Here is a 20,081-nt window from a genome sequence, read left to right as displayed (position 1 = left end):
TTACGGTTTAGTAACTTTTTCATGAAAAAAAAATAGCATCTATCAGCTATTCTCGACATGTTAACTTTTAAGATAACAAAAATATAATTGTTTTAATTTATTATTGAAAAACTTACAGAAATCAATTACTGTATCATTGAATAATTATAATATACGCATATGACTCATAATAAATTTATGAATTTTGTATTATAACATTTTTATGAGTGTTCAAGTACTGTGTACTTTACCTTATGGTTTTAAAGAACTTAAAATTGCTACTTACGCATTGTTTAGTTGATCTTTTAGAGGCGACCCTTGTTGAACGGCAATAGCGTATGGCTTGCGGGAAAACTCTTCGCCGATTGAAATCAAGTCACAGCTGGTCATTTCCAGGTACCGTATTTCTGTAGCGTCTCCAATAAAAGCGAATTCAGTGTTGTTGTGGGCTTCCAATTTCTTACGAACACGGTTGATAGCTTCTTCTTTTGTTTTAGGAAACCCGGCTTCTTTCATTTGTTGGAACATCTTGGTGTACTTGTCGCTTACTGGGTAATCCCAGACTGCTAATTTAGCACGTTCGATTTCTGATAGACTGTCGTTTAAGCTCATGTCTTTCCATATTCTGTAATAGAAAGTGAATTTTTTTGAAAAAAAAATATTTTGTAATTTATAAGTAATAGATTTCTGTTGAAGAAAATTAGGAAAACGGTTGACCCTAAAGGCCATCCCTGCAACTTCCCGCTAATTCCGTTAATACCTGGCCACTTTTTTGAGCTCTTCGAGCTCAAAAGTACAATCTGTGTGTTGTTCTAAACTCTCCGAGCTCAAAAAGATACCTTTTCTATGCTTTTGAGCTCTTTGAGCTCAAAATTCTGATAGAAGTTTCATAGATCACTATTTTTTGAATGTTCATACCGCAATAACTTTTGAATGAATGAACCGATTTTTACGCGGTTGGCGGCATTCTACGTAGTTTTTTAAGCCTTATAAAGAATTTCTAAGTTTCAATTGGTCAAACTAGAAATTTCGGAGTAACTCTGAAAAAACACTTTTTTCGGTTTTCTTTCGTTCACGATATCTCTCGAACGAATCAACCGATTTTGACCGGATTGGCGGCGATCGACGTGGTTTTTCAAAGTTGAGAGCTGATTAGTTTTGGGAATCGATCGGTTGAGCCGTTTAAAAGTTATCCCGAGTAAACCACTTCAGGAAAAGTTTTTTTTCCTTCTTTTTTTTGAATTTCTCCAAATTTCTCAAAATCTATCGGTCCGAATCGGTTCAAATTTTCAGTAAATCTAAGTTTGGCGAAGCCGTATTGAATGGCACCAACCGCGATGAAAGCGGTTAACCATTCAAAAGTTATAAGAGGTTTACATACTTACACACACACACACACACACACACACACACACACACACACACACACACACACACACACACACACACACACACACACACACACACACACACACACACACACACACACACACACACACACACACACACACACACACACACACACACACACACACACACATACATACAGACATAGTGACACCCTCGCGGGAATAGTCAGAAAAGCTTCCTAGGACCTGAAAACGTCGAGATCTGATGAAAACTCGATTTTTGCAAAACGGGGTGAAAACTAGTATATTACACACCTAGGGAAGTAAAGTAAGAAATGTCTCAGATCACATGTAATTGTTGGCCGAGGCGAAGCCGAGGTCAACAAACATGTGATCTGAGGCTTTCTTATTTACTTCCCGTGGAGTGTATACTATTTTTTTGCTCGACGAAGGCAGAAAGGGGCAACTTTGTTTAGCGCAGCGGGCCGAAAGTTGACGCTTTCTGCCCGTCGAGCAAACCAATAACTTCCCGATTTTTGAAAATTTTCAATTTTCTTAGCGGGAAGTTAAAAATTATATTTTCAAGTTAGCGCATTCTTCATTCGGAACTGAAATTATAATAGGTCATTGGTCATTGTAAATACATCAGGGAAATAAAGTCCATCGGTAATATGTACTATAGTAAAAAATTAGGAAAACGGTTGACCCTGAAGGCCATCCCTGCAACTTCCCGCTAATTCCATACTTAGGCGCTTAAAATTGCACCAATGGCGTTTTTGAGCTCTTTGAGCTCAAAAATACAATTTATGGGTTATTTTGAGCTCTCCAAGCTCAAAGAGATGGTTTTCCTATGCTTTTGATCTCTTCGAGCTCAAAAGTCTGATAGAGATTTGATAAGACACTATTTTTTGAATTTTTAAACCGCAATAACTTTTGGAATGAATAAACCAATTTTCGCGCGGTTGGCAGCATTCGACGCAGTTTTTCAAGCCTCACAAAGAATCTCAAACTTTGAATTGATCGCGCTAGGAATTTTGGAGTTATTCTGAAAAAACACTTTTTCGGTTTTCTTTCGTTCACGATATCTCTCGAACGAATCAACCGATTTTGACCGGGCTGGTGGCGATCGACGTGGTTTTTGAGGTTAAGAGCTGATTAGTTTTGGAATTGAACCTTCAAGCCGTTTAAAAGTTATTCCAAAAACCACATTTGAAAAATTTTTTTTTTTCAGTTTTTTGAAGATTTCTCAAAATCTATTGATCTGAATCGGTCTAAATAGTTTTCAAAATCTAAGTTTGGTCAAGCCCTTTCGAATGGCACCAACCGCGATGAAATCGGTCAAGCCGTTCAAAAGTTATAAGCGGTTCACATACTTTCACACACACACACACACACACACACACACACACACACACACACACACACACACACACACACACACACATACAGACGCCGTGACAACCTCGCGGGGATAGTCAGGGAAGCTTCCTGTGACCTTCAAACGTCGAGATCTGATGAAAACTCGATTTTTGCAAAACGGGGTGAAAACAATAACTTCCTGATTTTTGAAAATCTTCGATTTTCTTAGCGGGAAGTTAAAAGATTATGCCCGTGCAAAAAAAAATTTGTTTCGTTATGAATTTCATTGTGAATTTGATAATGAAATTCAGATTTTGAAACAAATATGAGTTTGATAATGAATTAGCTATAAAAATCCTCTAATTTTCTATTGCAGCTGAATCTAACAGCTAACCAACAGCTGAAATCTAATAATTTAATGGGTTATTTTTAAAAACTTACTTTTCACTTTAAACAAGTGATAAGTACATTATAAAAATCGTATATTTCCAGCTTTGAAGAAGATTCAAAATTGTTGAATCTAAAGAAATTAAGACAACGAAGAGGAGTAATTCATGATGAATTTGATGATAATGATTATCAATTTAGTACGAGAGTCATATTGAATTAATTATAAGATAAATATGTTTTATTTTATAATTGTATTTTTTGTTTTTACCCCCGAAATTTCAAAAAAAAAAAAAAAAAAAACTATTTTATTTAACTTAGAGGAAATGTATTAAGGTAAAAGCCCCAATAGATGATCACGTACCAGTATATGATCACTCCATGTATTTGTATACCTATATTTGTGAATATAGATATACAAATACATGGAGTGATCATATACTGGTACATGATCATATATTGGGGCTTTTACCTTACTAATTTAACAGTAATCAACAAAAATCATGGAACCATATAAAATTAATACTTGATTCATAATAAATTGATCATAAAAAGGTTATAAATTTTATATTAATTTGATCTTACCTTAATACTTGATTCATAATAAGTTTATTATAAATCATAAATAATTATCATAAATAAATAAATAAATAAATAAATAAATAAACTTAATTTAATAATGCAGAATGAAATATATTTTTTAGTTTATTTCTTTTTTAAATTATTCAATAAATAAATTTTTTTTTGTAATAGCACAAATAACGAACTGTAAACAATAGATATATATTTTTAAAAATAAATTTTAAATCTTGTTAACGCTTACATAAGAGTCACAAATAATTTTTTTTTAAATAGATTTATTATCATCAAATTCATCATGAATTACTCCTCTTCGTTGTCTTAATTTCTTTAGATTCAACAATTTTGAATCTTCTTCAAAGCTGGAAATATACGATTTTTATAATGTACTTATCACTTGTTTAAACTGACAAGTAAGTTTTTAAAAATAACCCATTAAATTATTAGATTTCAGCTGTTGGTTAGCTGTTAGATTCAGCTGCAATAGAAAATTAGAGGATTTTTATAGCTAATTCATTATCAAACTCATATTTGTTTCAAAATCTGAATTTCATTATCAAATTCACAATGAAATTCATAATGAAACAAATTTTTTTTTGCACGGGTGAAAAGTAAAAATTAATTGAAAATTTTCATAGTATAGTTGACCGATTTAGTACAAAAGTTATAATGAAGATTACAGTCGACGCTCTCTGTATTGGACCTCTCTGTATTTGACCGCTCTCTGTATTTGACCACATTCTTCCTCTGTATTTGACGATTTTACACAGCTCTTATGGACAAGGACGAGTCAAATACAGAAAATGGTCCTGCATGGGCGAGTCAAATACAAAGAGCGTTGACTGTATGGTTTAAATATTTACTTTGGTTAGAACTGCACTTGCAACATGCGTAATTCATAGCTGCATTTAATATTTTGCTGTGTTTATAATCCGATAAATAATTAATAAAAATGACTGGCAGTGTGATTTAACATAAATTATTCATTTAGAATAGCAGCGCTTCGGGGAAGTAATTACTTTTTTTAATCAATAAAATAACATCTACTGAATTAATTTAAATGAACTAAATTTTTTATATCATAAGAGGTTGTATAATGATTATATACACTAAATAAGTTTTTTATTTGATATATTCCAAAGCAGAAATACCTTGCTCACCGCCTCACATTTTTTTGTAAAGGAGATTCCCGAGTAGAAATTGTAGTGAGGAATGCCGAAGAATTAGTGAGGGGCAAGTTTGGCTTGCCTAACTTAGGCAAGCCTAATTTGCGCCTTCTTAAATCCACGTTAGGCAAAACGAAGATTGGTATGCCAAATTTGCATGTAATTTGGGACATCTATGATGTTCGGTGAACAAGGCCCAGTAGCGATTAACTCGCTCCTGGGGGACTCCCAAATCCAAGAGACGCACCTGTCCACCGCTAGTTCCCGCAAAAACTAACCGCCTATGAATGCTTAGCTTGACTGATCACGCCATGTCTCGGTGGTGTGATTGGCTGATCGCTCCGCTGACATGCGCAATCAGCCTTCTTCCCCAAGTCGACGAGGAAGAAGACGCATTATTATTATTATTATCTTTCGCTTCCACGCTTTCGCTGCAACTAGTCGCCATTAATTCCGCTTTGCTTTCGCTTATTGTTAATTAACCGCATTTCGCTATTTTTATAATTTAAATTGCTTAAATTAACCGCTAATAATTCGCTTTAGTTTGTCACAGTTAAATTGTGTTATTTGTGCATTTATTTCACCGCTTTTACAGTGCCGGCAGAGTGTTCACCCACGTGTCAACCGGCATCGCTTGTGCTACCCACGCTGTATATTATAAATCCGCTTTTATTTAAACAATCCGCTATTTAACATATTAAATATTTAATGTATTTATTATAAATAAATCCCTAGTGTTAATTTTGATAATAATTTACGCGTTTTAATTGAGATATCCAGACCTAAACCTGATCCCCGCTGTTCCGCTCTTTCAGTAATTATTCATATGGCAAGCCGAACTTCGGCGAACCTTTGGAATGCCTGACTAGCTGGAAGTAACGATAACCAAAGATTTGCCGAAGTTTGGCTTGCCATAAATGTCCCTAATTACCTTTAAGTTTGGTAAACCGAACTTCCGTAGACCTTTGGATTTTATAATTTCCTGCAAGTGAGGCATTCCAAACATTCGCCAAACTTCATCTTACCATAGATGGCCCCAATTATTTTCAAGTTTGGCAAACCGAACTTCCGTAGACCTTTGGATTTTATAATTTCCTGCAAGTTAGGCATTCCAAACGTTTAACGAACTTCAGCGTTTCTTGCCAAAGTACTCTAAAACGGAGTAGGAGAAGATTTTTGGCTTCAAATCTTTCCAAGGTTAAGCCTTTTAGTTCTATACATATAAAAGTGTGTATTTAAGAGAGTATTTGTGTATTGTACATATAAACATGGTGTCTCATGTACCCGACTAGAAATTTCAGTGAGGCACATGCCGAAGAACCAATTCGGGGCAAGTTTGGCTTGCCTAACTTAGGCTTGCCTAGGTTGTACCTCATAAAAACCAAGGTAGGCAGAACAAAATGTTTGGCTTGCCATATTTGAACGTAACTAGGAAAGTTTCATGGATTCCTTAAGTCTGATATATCATGGGAACGCCGAACTGGTTTCAAGTAACGATAACCTGAGTTTTGCTAGTTTGGAGCGAACTTGGCTTTCCAAACTTAGGCTAGCCCAATTCGAATCTTATTTGTTTTAAATTAGGCAAGCCGAACATTGGTTGTGCTTATAAGTATCTTGAAGTAAGAGGTCGCTCATCATCGGCGTAGCGTCGCGGTATGGTATAGGGCCCTCGTGCGTCGGGTACCGTGTTCGAGTCTCGCGTTCGACATGTACGATTTTTAATAATTAATAATTACTATTAAGGCGAGTGTGAAGTAAAGTTAAGTATTATGTGTGATTAGTGTATCTAACTCCTCCATCATCTCCTTCCCCCTTGACTTATCAAATCTACCAATCAAAAAAACCTCTTCACATTAAAAAACGCTCCAAAAAACAAAAAAAAATTACAGAAAAAATAAAATTAAATAATAAAAATAATATCAAATAAAAGCAACAAAGAATTTGTTTTTTTTTTATTCATGAAATATTTAATAAATTTAGTCCTAAATTTAATATTTATACTTAAAATAGTAAAAGAAGATAAAAAAATAAGCATTAGTTATTATTAATTTTCGCTTGATAATAAAAAAGCTAAAAATCAAGAAAGAATTAGATTTGGATTCTTCGTTGCGAATTTGGTTTCCAAACTGCAACCTAATCAGGAAGCCAAGTTAGGCTGAGCCTCGCAACTGCGTTACATCCCAAACTTCGGCCTGGTTTGGATGCCTCACTTACTGCAAGTTTGGAATTCGGCATGCCTTACTTGCGCCAAATCACTGCCTCACTGAAATTTCTAGTCGGGTTAATATTAAGAGCTCCGCTTTGAACAGGCTTCTGTTCTCACCTTCATGCAAGTTTTCAGCCTGTTTTTTCATTGAAAAAAAAAAGTCGCCTAAAATTGACACACCCTATAGTAAATAAATTTTCATAAAATTTTCTTAACTCAATTCCAAAATAATAAAACAAATAACTCACTCATAGAATTTATCCTCAATAGCAGCCATCCGTTTAAAGTAGGTGTAAGCTTCAGAGGGCTTAATCGGACTATACTGGACCTTATATTGTTTGCTGAGGTCATCAAGTGACTCAATAGGCTGCTCCAATCGTGCCACAGTCAAATAAGCCGCTAAATTAGCCGTGTAGGATGCAATAATAATGAACCCAAACAGCCACCAGGTGGCAGCTACAAGGCGCCCAGATAGATTTTTGGGGGCTTCCCCGCCGCCTTGAGGAGTAAGTGACGTCATACAAAACCAGAGACACTCTTTTAAATGGAAGACGCGTTTTTCCTCGTCATCCTTGTACTTTTCCCTGTTGTTCTGGTAGCTGTATGGGGACCATCGATCGAATATCCACATGAGAAAACTGGTAAAGAAGTAAGCGCCCAAAATACATAACCACACTGTTCGGTTAAGTACCGTCAAAAAGTTGAACAAAGATGTCTCTTCCTTCTTCTTACGGATCAAGATCGATATTCCAACGAGATCGTAGTACGGTACTGTGAAGTCAACCACGTTTTCACGCTCCGCCATTACAGAAAGTGTCCCTAATGCGATATCAGCACGCTTGTCAATCAGCTCCTTTATCATGCCGTTCCATTCCCCTTGTTCGTTCATTGCTCCAAAGTTTCCGTCAGGAGATTCGTACAATTCATATTCAAAATTCATTATGCCTTGGATTTCTGTTAACAAGTCGATGCAATAGCCTTGCCATTCATGAGTTGTTTCGTTTATGTAAATAAATGGCGCTATTTGCACTGTTACTATACGAAAACTAGTTATCGCTGTGTGGCTGTCGACTGTCTCATAGGCTGTAATCTGGATTTATGGACAAATAGTTATAAATAAATTATAGCTAGGAAAAAATTATTTTATTTTAATTTATAAAATTTCTTAGGTAGAAATTTATTGCTTAAGTTTTTAGTGAAAAAATTTGATGTCGGTTGGGCTCGAACACTAAACTTTAGTGGTTGATATTATATTACGAGACTGTGGTAAAATTTCATTAAACTTTACAAAAATTTTTTAGAATAATACGAAATTTTAAGAATTTTTGTAAAACTTTGTGAAAATTCGTTAAATTTTAACCCTTCAGCACTCACACAAGACGATTTAATATCATTATTCGCGCGAAGAGAAAAAATCTCACGCCTTTTGTGCATGCGCACGCATGCTTATAATCTTAAAATCTCAAACAAGATAAATTTCTTACAAAAAAAAAAAAAAAAAAAAAAATTGACTTATTTAAAAATAATATTTAATAACAATACATCCCAAATACAAGTGCACTCTTACGGAAACCTCTGAACTGTACCGATCAGACCCGATTTCTTAAATTCTGTCCCGCCTACTTTACTATTGCGATGAGAAAATATCTCACAGAGTTAATAAAATTTATTGTATTTTTAACTTCCCGCTAAGAAAATCGAAGATTTTCAAAAATCGGGAAGTTATTGTTTTCACCCCGTTTTGCAAAAATCGAGTTTTCATCAGATCTCGACGTTTAAAGGTCATAGGAAGCTTCCCTGACTATCCCTGCGAGGTTGTCACGGTGTCTGTATGTGTGTGTGTGTGTTTTTTAAGGGGGGAATCCTTTACGGATTCTAGGCATAGCTGTTTGGCCTGGATATGTGGCGACTCGACGCAACGTCATACTAAAACTCGACACTAACGCCCCTACCCACTAAACCCTAAACCCCTTTTCCTTCTTTCCTCTAATCCCTCATGGAAACCGCCGTCAGGCATTACTTCGTGAAGGGAGGATCTAGCTACTGCTCTTCCTTCTGGTGGCTAAGGTGTTAACTACCTTCCTTCTATCTAACTACCTTCCTTCTATCTTGTATGTGAGTGTGTGTGTGTGTGTGTGTGTGTGTGAAAGTATGTGAACCGCTTATAACTTTTGAACGGCTTGACCGATTTCATCGCAGTTGGTGCCATTCGAAAGGGCTTGACCAAACTTAGATTTTGAAAACTATTTGGACCGATTCAGATCAATAGATTTTGAGAAATCTTCAAAAAACTGAAAAAAAATTTTTTTTCAAATGTGGTGTTTTTGGAATAACTTTTAAATGGCTTAATAGTTCAATTCCAAAAACTAATCAGCTCTTAACCTCAAAAAACTACGTCGATCGCCACCAGTCCGGTCAAAATCGGTTGATTCGTTCGAGAGATATCGTGAACGAAAGAAAACCGAAAAAAGTGTTTTTTCGGAATAACTCCAAATTCCTAGCGCGATCAATTCAAAATTGAAGATTCTTTGTGAGGCTTAAAAAACTGCGTCGAATGCTTCTAACCGCGTAAAAATCGGTTTATTCATTCAAAAGTTATTGCGGTTTAAAAATTCAAGAAATAGTGTCATAAAATCTCTATCAGACTTTTGAGCTCAAAGAGCTTTAAAGCATAAGAAAGCAATCTCTTCGAGCTCGGAGAGCTCAAAATAACCCATAAATTGTATTTTTGAGCTCGAAGAGCTCAAAAACGTCATTGGTGCAATTTTAAGCGCCTAAGTATGGAATTAGCGGAAAGTTGCAGGGATGGCCTTCAGGGTCAACCGTTTTCCTAATTTTTTTATCGTTTAGAACCATTAAAATAATAATATTGTAATCTGAAATAATATTAATTTTTTGTCAGATAGAAAAAAAATCACATAGTCATTCCATTTGAAATTTGAAAGAAAATTTGAGTTATTGATGAGCGTGAGAGAAAATCTCATAGCGAGAGTGCTGAAGGGTTGAAATTTAACAAAATTTCGAGCAAACATTTTTCCTTGGTTATAATTTCATATTTTAGGAGATAACAATCAAAACATAATTTTTGTTATACTCGCTCCAGAAGTCCAACTTCTGAGCGCTGGGTGGCGTCCGTAAAGGGACTCTACCATACCGTCTTTTTTTCACGGCCTAGGCCGTGAAGTTTTACCCCCTCCTTTTTTTTTTACGAACTTTTCGTGTATACCCAGATGAAATTGAGAGAGATTGTAAAAAAAAAAAGTTACATTCTAGCGTACTGACCGATAATTTTTAGCCAATGTTAAACTTAGTTATTATTGAGTGGCGCTAATTATTTCTCTTCTGCTAGTTTATTACGAAGCGGAATTAATGTTAATAAAATAACAACAACGCCATGAATAAATACTAATAAAAAGTTATTTACATTTTCTGGACGTGAGCAAGATTTTAAGATTAATAAAAAGATAGTTAATATAAAATTAATTTTTTTTGCCCTTGTAAAACTTCATAAAATTTAAATATGTCATTATTTGCCTCCTATCCCTCAAAAGTTAACTTATGGAGCGATAATAACAAAAAATATTGTATGTCATTCGGCCATTTAGTGGCGATTTTGACAACGACTTTTTTTCGATATTCGCTTTAATGTTTGTGACGCGAATGTTCGAAAACGAGCGTAAATTTCCGTTAAAATTACGCCCGTTTCGAACCTTCCCGCCACAAGCCTTAAGCTCATATCGAAATATCGTCGCTGTCAGAAAACCGCCACTTCACGGCCTTATGACATAAATATCTATCATCTCATAGATATATAAATTAATAAAATGAAAAAAATTGTCTTCATTATAAGTCATAAGTCATAAGTAATATAGACATACACAGCTTAAATTACACTGAGAGAAAAGTGGATAGTTAGCTGAATTATAACGTCACAAGTATAAAAATATTTTTAAACGTTTTTTTAACTTCCCGCTAAGAAAATTGAAAATTTTCAAAAATCGGGAAGTTATTGGTTTTACTCCGTTTTTCGAAAATCGAGTTTTCATCAGATCTCGACGTTTTGAGGTCCTAGGAAGCTTTACTGACTATTCCCGCAAGGGTATCACTATGTCTGTATGTGTGTGTGTGTGTGTAAGTATGTAAACCTCTTATAACTTTTGAACGGTTGAACCGATTTCATCGCGGTTGGTGCCATTCGAAAGGGCTTCGCCAAACTTAGATTTCCTAAAAATTTGAACCGATTCGGACCGATAGATTTTGAGAAATTTGGAGAAATCTAAAAAAAAGTAGGAAAAAAAATTTTTTCTGAAGTGGTTTTTTTGGGATAACTTTTAAACGGCTCAACCGATCGATTCCCAAAACTAATCAGCTCTCAACCTTGAAAAACCACGTCGATCGCCGCCAATCCGGTCAAAATCGGTTGATTCGTTCCAGAGATATCGTGAACGAAAGAAAACCGAAAAAAGTGTTTTTTCAGAGTTACTCCGAAATTTCTAGTTTGACCAATTGAAACTTAGAAATTCTTTATGAGGCTTAAAAAACTGCGTAGAATTCCGCCAATCGCGTAAAAATCGGTTCATTCATTCAAAAGTTATTGCGGTATGAACATTCAAAAAATAGTGTTCTATGAAACTTCTATCAGACTTTTGAGCTCAAAGAGCTCAAAAGCATAGAAAAGGTATCTTTTTGAGCTTGGAGAGCTTAAAACAACACACAGATTGTACTTTTGAGCTCGAAGAGCTCAAAAAAGCGGCCAGGTATTAACGGAATTAGCGGGAAGTTGCAGGGATGGCCTTTAGGGTCAACCGTTTTCCTAATTTTTAACTTCCCGCTAAGAAAATCGAAGATTTTCAAAAATCGGGAAGTTATTGTTTTCACCCCGTTTTGCAAAAATCGAGTTTTCATCAGATCTCGACGTTTAAAGGTCATAGGAAGCTTCCCTGACTATCCCCGCGAGGTTGTTACGGTGTCTGTATGTATGTGTGTGTGTGTGTGTGTGTTTTTTTTTTTTTTTTTTATCTTAGGGGGGGGGAATCCTTCTTACGGATTCCAGGCATAGCTGTTCGGTCTGGATATGTGGCGACTCGACGCAGCGTCATACTAAAACTCGACGCTAACGCCCCTACCCACTAAACCCTAAACCCCTTTTCTTCTTTCCTCTAATCCCTCATGGAAACCGCCGTCAGGCATTACTTCGTGAGGGGAGGATCTAGCTACTGCTATTCCTCCTGGTGGCTAAGGTGTTAACTACCTTCCTTCTATCTTCTGCTATTTGCTCTTTTTCTTTCGGTGGAACGCAAGTCTTTAAGGACTTCTGTTGCAAACGTGTTGGTAGCGTTCCAGGCAGCTTCTGATGACAACATTGCTTCTACTAGTGAATCTGGTTGTATTCTCTGGTTCAGGATCCTCTCCAGTTCTTCACGCTGTGGATCGAAACGAGGACATACAAAGAAGACGTGCTCCGCGTCTTCAGCAGCTCCTGGGCAGGACGGGCACTCCGAAGAGTCATCGTGCTTAAAGCGGTGTAGATACTCTCGAAAACACCCATGTCCCGACAACATCTGCGTAAGATAGTAATTGACCTCACCGTGATTCCGGTTAAGCCAAATGTCGATCCGAGGTATGAGACGGTGCGTCCACCTACCCTTCTCTGCAGCATCCCATTGTAGTTGCCATCGGCCTATGCTCTTCTGCCGTTCTTCAATTCTAAGTTCTTCAGGGCTCAGTGCAGTTGATCTTTTTCGTTGGTAAAGGGTCCGCCTTTCCTCTGCTAGAACTCTAAGAGGTAGGGTTCCAGCAATGACGCACACTGCTTCTTCTGATATAGTGCGAAAGGCACTAGCTACTCGTAGGGCACTCAGTCGATATACTGGTCCAGCCTTTCTCCATGATTCTTGCGTCTTTAATGCGTCGGCCCAAATGGATATTCCGTAAGTGAGCACCGATATGACTACTGATGACAATAATAGCCTCCTGCTCTGTTTTGGGCCTCCGACGTTCGGCATCAGTCGTGCGAGACCAGCCCTCACTACTGACGCTTTGGCACTGATATGTTCCACTTGCTGCTTGAAGTTGAGTCGGGCATCAAGCATCACTCCCAAATATCGGATATAAGGTTGTGATGTGATTTCTTGTTCGCCGACTTTCAGCTTAATGATCTCTACCACTTTTCTGCTGGTAATAAGTACTGCCTCAGTCTTGTGTTGCGCCGGTTGCGGGTTCACTGCGTCCTTCCACCGCCCAACGCGCCAAAAAGTGAGATCGAACATATGGTTTATCTCGTCAAGGTGTTTGGCAACAATCACTATGGCTACGTCATCTGCATATGCTACGAGTTTGACGTTTCTTGGCAGAGTTAGTCTTAATAGACCGTCATACATAATATTCCACATGAGCGGGCCTAGGACTGAACCTTGTGGTACACCTCCAGTAATATCATACTCCCTCGGACCGTTCTTCGTGTCATACTTCAAGACCCTATTTTCAAAGTAGCTTGTTACGATCTTAAGAAGGTATTCTGGTACATTCTTCTCTTGGAGGGCCTGCATGATGCATTCCCAATTGGCGGAGTTGAATGCGTTTCTGATGTCTAGGGTCGCCACCAGGCAATACTCTTTCGTTCCACCCTTCCATCTGGTTGTGTGTGTGTGTGTGTGTGTGTGTGTGTGTGTGTGTGTGTGTGTGTGTGTGTGTGTGTGTGTGTGTGTGTGTGTGTGAAAGTATGTGAACCGCTTATAACTTTTGAACGGCTTGACCGATTTCATCGCGGTTGGTGCCATTCGAAAGGGCTTGACCAAACTTAGATTTTAAAAGCTATTTGGAGAAATTCAGATCAATAGATTTTGAGAAATCTTAAAAAAACCGAAAAAAAAAATTTTTTTCAAATGTGGTTTTTTTGGAATAACTTTTAAACGGCTTAAAGGTTCAATTCCAAAAACTAATCAGCTCTTAACCTCAAAAAACCACGTCGATCGCTACCAGTCCAGTCAAAATCGGTTGATTCGTTCGAGAGATATCGTGAACGAAAGATAACCGAAAAAAGTGTTTTTTCGGAATAACTCCAAAATTTCTAGCGCGATCAATTCAAAATTTAAGATTCTTCGTGAGGCTTAAAAAACTGCGTCGAATGCTTCTAACCACGTAAAAATCGGTTTATTCATTCAAAAGTTATTGCGGTTTAAAAATTCAAAAAATAGTGTCTTATTAAATCTCTATCAGACTTTTGAGCTCGAAGAGCTTTAAAGCATAGGAAAGTAATCTCTTTGAGCTCGGAGAGCTCAAAATAACCCATAAATTTTATTTTTGACCTCCAAGAGCTCAAAAACGTCATTGGTGAAATTTTAAGCGCCTAAGTATGGAATTAGCGGGAAGTTGCAGGGATAGCCTTCAGGGTCAACCGTTTTCCTAATTTTTTTTTTTAATTTATTCGAACTACGCATTTGTTAAAGTAACTATTGATAAATAGTTATATGGATTATATTTGTTCTGTTATCGTGTTGAAAAAAAAGTTATGTAACTGAATGGTTATTACGAATGATGTCTCAGATAGCTTAATTGAAAGAGCCCTTGGTGCGTAACCAAAAGTTCTGAGTTCGGTTCCCGGCCCGGGCTGTCCGAATTATTTCTTCTGTTTTTTAAGTTAAAGTTAATTAAGACGACTATTAAGCCTATATTTAACTAAAAATAGTATAAGTAACTATGTATTAAGGTTCAATGTAAGAAATAATTTTATTAGGTATGAAAAGTTCAATTAAATAGTGGTGATGCTATGTAACTAGATTTTCCTAGTTCAGAGAACTAAATTTTTCTCTCAGTGCATTTAAATCCGAAATTATTATTATTATATTATTCTTTTCAATAATTATTTAAAATATGGACCCAACACCTTTATAATGAAATCCAGGGACAAAATACGTGTTTGATTGTATCGTTTCAGGACTTATAAAATCTTGGATTCTAAATATATTTTAATTATATTTATTTGATATAAATTTATTTATGCGTGTATGTTCGTTAATAATTTCCAAATGAAAAACTAACTGTCGTTTATTCAAAAAATGATTTGTCGAAGCGTGTGATTGGTTGTAAAGGACAAAAGATTATTTTATTTATACATATTGATGGGCAGATTACATTTTGATTGAACAAAATATTTCAAATGCATAGTAAAAAATTTTGTGTCATTGCGTCAAAAAATTTTGTGTTAAAAATTTTTTATGTTAAATATTTAACACTTTTTTGTGTTGATTTAACAGAATAAATGTCAAATTTACACATAAAAGTGTAAAATATTTAACACAAAAATTTTTAACACTAAGTTTTTTGACGTAATGACGCAAAATTTTGTACTGTGCACGGAAAAAAATAAATAGTAAATGCAACATGATGCAGTCTTGGTAAATAAACATGATGAAATCATGTTGCAGATACATGATTTGTCATGTTTCGGCTACATGACAATCATGTTGCGGTAGCCTGAAAAAAATCATGTGGCAGCAACATGATTTTCATGTTTCGGCTACATGACAATCATGTTGCGATAAATAGTCACGCTAGTTGTGTAAGGAACCTTAATTTTTTACCTCCAATTGTACCTTGTCTATCGATAAAAAAAAGGCTTTAATTATGTTGTAACAAGACACTTAATTTGAAAATAATAACAATTAATAATAATTTAAATATTTTTATCACAAACCAAAGCTATTGGCAATAAAAATTGTATATAATTTGAATAAACAAAGATATAGTTCACAAATTGTATAATTCGATAATTTACTCTTATTTTCATCTGCAATATTATAAATCCTAAAAAACCTAGTTACTTTATAATAAATAATCTTTCTGAAGTATAAATATTTAGTTGTTGCAGCTTAATTTGTGCTATTAAGACTACATGAAAATCATGTTGCTGCCACATGATTTTTCTCATGCTACCGCAACATGATTGTCATGTAGCCGAAATATGACAAATCATGTGACTGCAACATGATTTCATCATGTTTATTTACTAAGACTGCATCATGTTGTATTTACTATTTATTTTTTTCTGTGTGTATAATTCATTTCTTCAAAAATAACTTTGAATGTATATTAAAGAAAAGATGCGATTTAAAGACTAGAAACCGAATTTTTCTACTTTTTGATAAATCACGTTTTGATAGTAAGCTCCTCAAGCGATAAATTTCCCTTTAATTTTTAAAATTATTTTTTCCTAGTCGAAATTAAAATAACCATGCAAAGGGTTATCTATTCTAATATAAAGTGTCTACTAAGTCACTTGGATATTTTTACAAGCACGGATACAATACTTTAACATCGAAATTCTTCCAGGCTCGGATGTATAATTATATCCATACCTCCAAAAGTCCCTATATTGAATATCGCATCCATGCCTGGAAAAATATCCACAGTGTCTCAATAACATCACTGATTCTAAAAAACATACTGTGAATAATTGCTTGTAATGACAATTGAAACCAATTGATTAGCGATAAGCAGCTTTCTAACAATTTTTCTAAAAAGCGGCTCAACATTTGGCTCTAGATGATAGACTTTAACAGTGCCTTGATGATCATTAACTCTATCCAAAAGACTTACATTCAAAGGCGAGTCAACGTTGGCGCTCCATGATCCCATCGGAGTAGTAGAGATAACATTCCCGTTGTCAATGACCTTCATGTTGATGTCCATATCAAAAGACGCATGATGTTCGCCATTCCGTTTATCCCAAGCAAACCCTGCAAAAGTGGGTTCAAATCCGGTTGTGGTTGCGTCTATCAACCACTTCAGTAGATTGAATCCATCTCGCGATGGCGTGTTGTTCCGGTTGTATTGATCGCAAGTAATATGAGAAGGAGCATTTGGCCAAGCATTTTCCTTTATTGCTGATTTCATAGCACTGACTCCAACTCGGACCAGGTCGTAGTAGAACGCGGAGGCTAGATACGGTTTCTGGATGATTCCTTGGTTGGTCAGGGAACTGAGATGTTGTTGATTGGAAGATGTCAATTTTGGTTCGAAGAGCAGAAGAGAGATGTTCTTGTTGTTGCACTTGAGTTCTGGCTGTTCAGACATAGTCAGAGCGTACCAGCCGAATTTCCGACCAGTGAAGTTTTTCATGTCAGCGATGTCCAGGTACTTAATCAAGGTGTTTTCGTTTCCCAGAAGGAAGAAGTTTACGATATCTAGGTCCCGGAGTCTTTGCAACTGATTGTTGACTTCCTTGTCGGTGGTCTTAGCACGAACGATTACGTGCCGGGTTGGAATATTCAGGAGAAGACTCTTGTACTTGTGGTCCATAACGAAGCCGTTGTCGAAGATTATTGCAGCGTTGGTGATGTTCATGTTGGAACAAAGTTGCCGAATTGCTTCTGGTATCAAATCTGCTGGAGGCATGATCTGGACCAGGTAACTCTGCTGATCGGGGCTTAAGTCCAGCCAGGGTCGCAGGTCGTTCTTCTGACCAAACTGGGCGGAGAATGTTGGAATCCCCACTGCTGCTGTGAAAGAACAAACTGTCTCTGCGCCGTAGCCTCCCCTTGTTACATCCAGGACCAAGTCTGGGACACCTGGACCTCCATCGCGAACTGCTGGGTCCCAGGCTGCGCAGATTTTGTCTAGAGCTGCTTTCGGGTCTGAGCCGTTTATCTGGACTACGATCACTTTGCCCAGAACGGTTGGGTCCTTGTCTTTGATTGTCACCAAAGCGTTTTTGACACTGTTGTTTCCGATGTCGTTCTCCTCGTCGTTGATTACAACTGGAATAGTTCGGAAGTGAGTATTAGTTTTTGGGGAGGATTGCTCGGGAATTTGATTGAAAATCAAGCTTGATGGAGTTTTATTTAGCGGTTAGAGAGAACAGGGTGCTAACGGGAAATTTTTAAATTCAATTAAACGAAATCGATTGGACGGCGGAGTTGTTTCAATGGATAACAATGGGGTAAGGAAAATAGAAAAATTGAGATATTGGATTTGAATGGAAATTTTATGAGGTTTGGATTGATCAATGTTTTTAATTTTGAGTTAATTTTTTAACTGATTATATAGAAATTTATAGGCTTGAATTTAATTGAATTTAATTGTTTAATTGTTCAACTCTGCCCTCGCAGTTTTGGAAATGCTGCAAAGATTTGATATTTATACGATATTAGAGCTGTATGTTTGCCGTAATACTTCAGTTATTTTAGTCAGTTTTTGCCGAATTATTACAAAAAAATACGACAATACAATAGAAAAATTACAGTATATTAACAACATTAAAACCGTAAATCTGCCGCATATTTACTGTACACTTATTTACTCCACCGAACTTGAAAAATCCTCCAATCCCTATGCTTTACTTCTAATGATTCTTTGATTAGAATGAAAAACGTAAAAGAATTAATGGAATAAAAATGAAAATTTTATAATCTGCACATTTTTTATAATATGACTTTAAATGCAGCAATGAACAAAAAATACTAAATTTCAGCTATTTTTTAATTATGTCCGTATAAACGCGGCAAAATTGCAGTATAACTTCGGTATCATTATCGTATACGGAAAAAAGTAAACTGTGAAATTCACTCGGATTCCAGTTAATTTTTATAGTTTCAAACAATAAAGCGGACATCGGGGTGGCAAAAATATAAATATTACAGAACTTAATATAGAAAATGTAAAAGTTACAACATATAATTTAATATTGAAAATAAGTGATTAGCAGCTGTTACTATAGTAAATAACGACTTTCTCATCTTAAAAAATTACAGTTTCAAACAGTAAAAATTGCAGTTTCAATGTATAGTCCATACTATGAGGAGAAGGGGAACTTAGCTTCAGACATAAACGCTAAATGCTTAACGCTTCAGACATGAACAAGGATGAACGGACATGGACAGTCATGAACAGACATGAACAGGGATGAACGGACATGGACAGTCATGAACAGACATGAACAGGCATGATTAGGCCTGAGCGTATTTAACGCTTCAGACATGAACAGGCATGGACAGGCCTGATCAGACATGAGCGTATTTAACCCTTCAGACATGAACAGGCCTGATCAGACCTGAGCGTATTTAACCCTTCAGACATGAACATGTTTGATCAAACATGAACAGGCATGATCAGACCTGAGCGTATTTAACCCTTCAGACATGAACAGGCCTGATCAGACCTGAGCGTATTTAACCCTTCAGACATGAACATGTCTGATCAAACATGAACAGGCATGATCAGACCTGAGCGTATTTAACCCTTCAGACATGAACATGTCTGATCAAACATGAACAGGCCTGAGCGTATTTGACGCTTCCGACATGAGCAGGCATGACCATGTCTAATTTCAGGCCTGATCATACATGAACAGGCATGGTCAGGTCTGATCATTTTTTTCCGGGATAGATCTGATCAGACTTGCATAGTCAGAGATGTGATAAAAATTTTTTCTTTAACGAAAATAATTTTTTTGCTCGACGGGCAGAAAGCGTCAACTTTCGGCCCGCTGCGCTAAACGAAAGTGCCGCTTTCTGCCTTCGTCGAGCAAAAAAATAGTATACACTCCACGGGAAGTAAATAAGAAAGCCTCAGATCACATGTTTGTCAACCTCGGCTTCGCCTCGGCCGACAATTACATGTGATCTGAGACATTTCTTACTTTACTTCCCTAGGTGTGTAATATACTATTTTTGGTCATCTCAAAATGTGCAAAATTATTTTTATCATTACATTTAAATAATTTTTCTTTATACCTCGGTCGAAAGTACGCATCTTTTGCACCTATTTCACGGCAGAAAGTTAAAAATTCGTGGATTGATTAAGCTACACATTCGCCTTCTATAACAGCGGGAGCAAATGCTTTTGCTATCGCGACTGACATTAGTCATTTGTTACTAACTATGTTTTGTTTACGTTGATCATTTACGATTGATGGTACAGTACAACTTGGTTATATTTCTTTCTTTTTTCTACTTACATGAAATATTTCATATATAGATAGAGATATAGATAAAAATATAACTGTCGTAAGAGTGAGTAGATCAGCCGATGTAACTTATAACCAGGTTGTACTGTACT

General features: G+C 36.3%; 1 protein-coding gene across 1 annotated transcript in view; it reads right to left on the bottom strand.

The window, feature by feature from the left end:
• LOC123262415 (ionotropic receptor 25a) overlaps positions 1-20,081 on the bottom strand; it is a 44,135-nt gene that overhangs the window by 7,694 nt on the left and 16,360 nt on the right. The window contains exons 2-4 of the mRNA XM_044724606.1: positions 16,623-17,782; positions 7,274-8,115; positions 266-604 (exon numbers count right to left, since the gene is read on the bottom strand). Of these exons, the coding sequence (XP_044580541.1) occupies positions 266-604; positions 7,274-8,115; positions 16,623-17,782 (2,341 nt within the window). The remainder of the gene's footprint in view (positions 1-265; positions 605-7,273; positions 8,116-16,622; positions 17,783-20,081) is intronic.

This window comes from Cotesia glomerata, linkage group LG4 (assembly GCF_020080835.1).
Source record: "Cotesia glomerata isolate CgM1 linkage group LG4, MPM_Cglom_v2.3, whole genome shotgun sequence".
NCBI classification, from domain to species: domain Eukaryota; kingdom Metazoa; phylum Arthropoda; class Insecta; order Hymenoptera; family Braconidae; genus Cotesia; species Cotesia glomerata.
The sequence above is the reverse complement of the archived record's forward strand: the minus strand, read 5'-3'. Positions and strand labels throughout refer to the sequence as shown.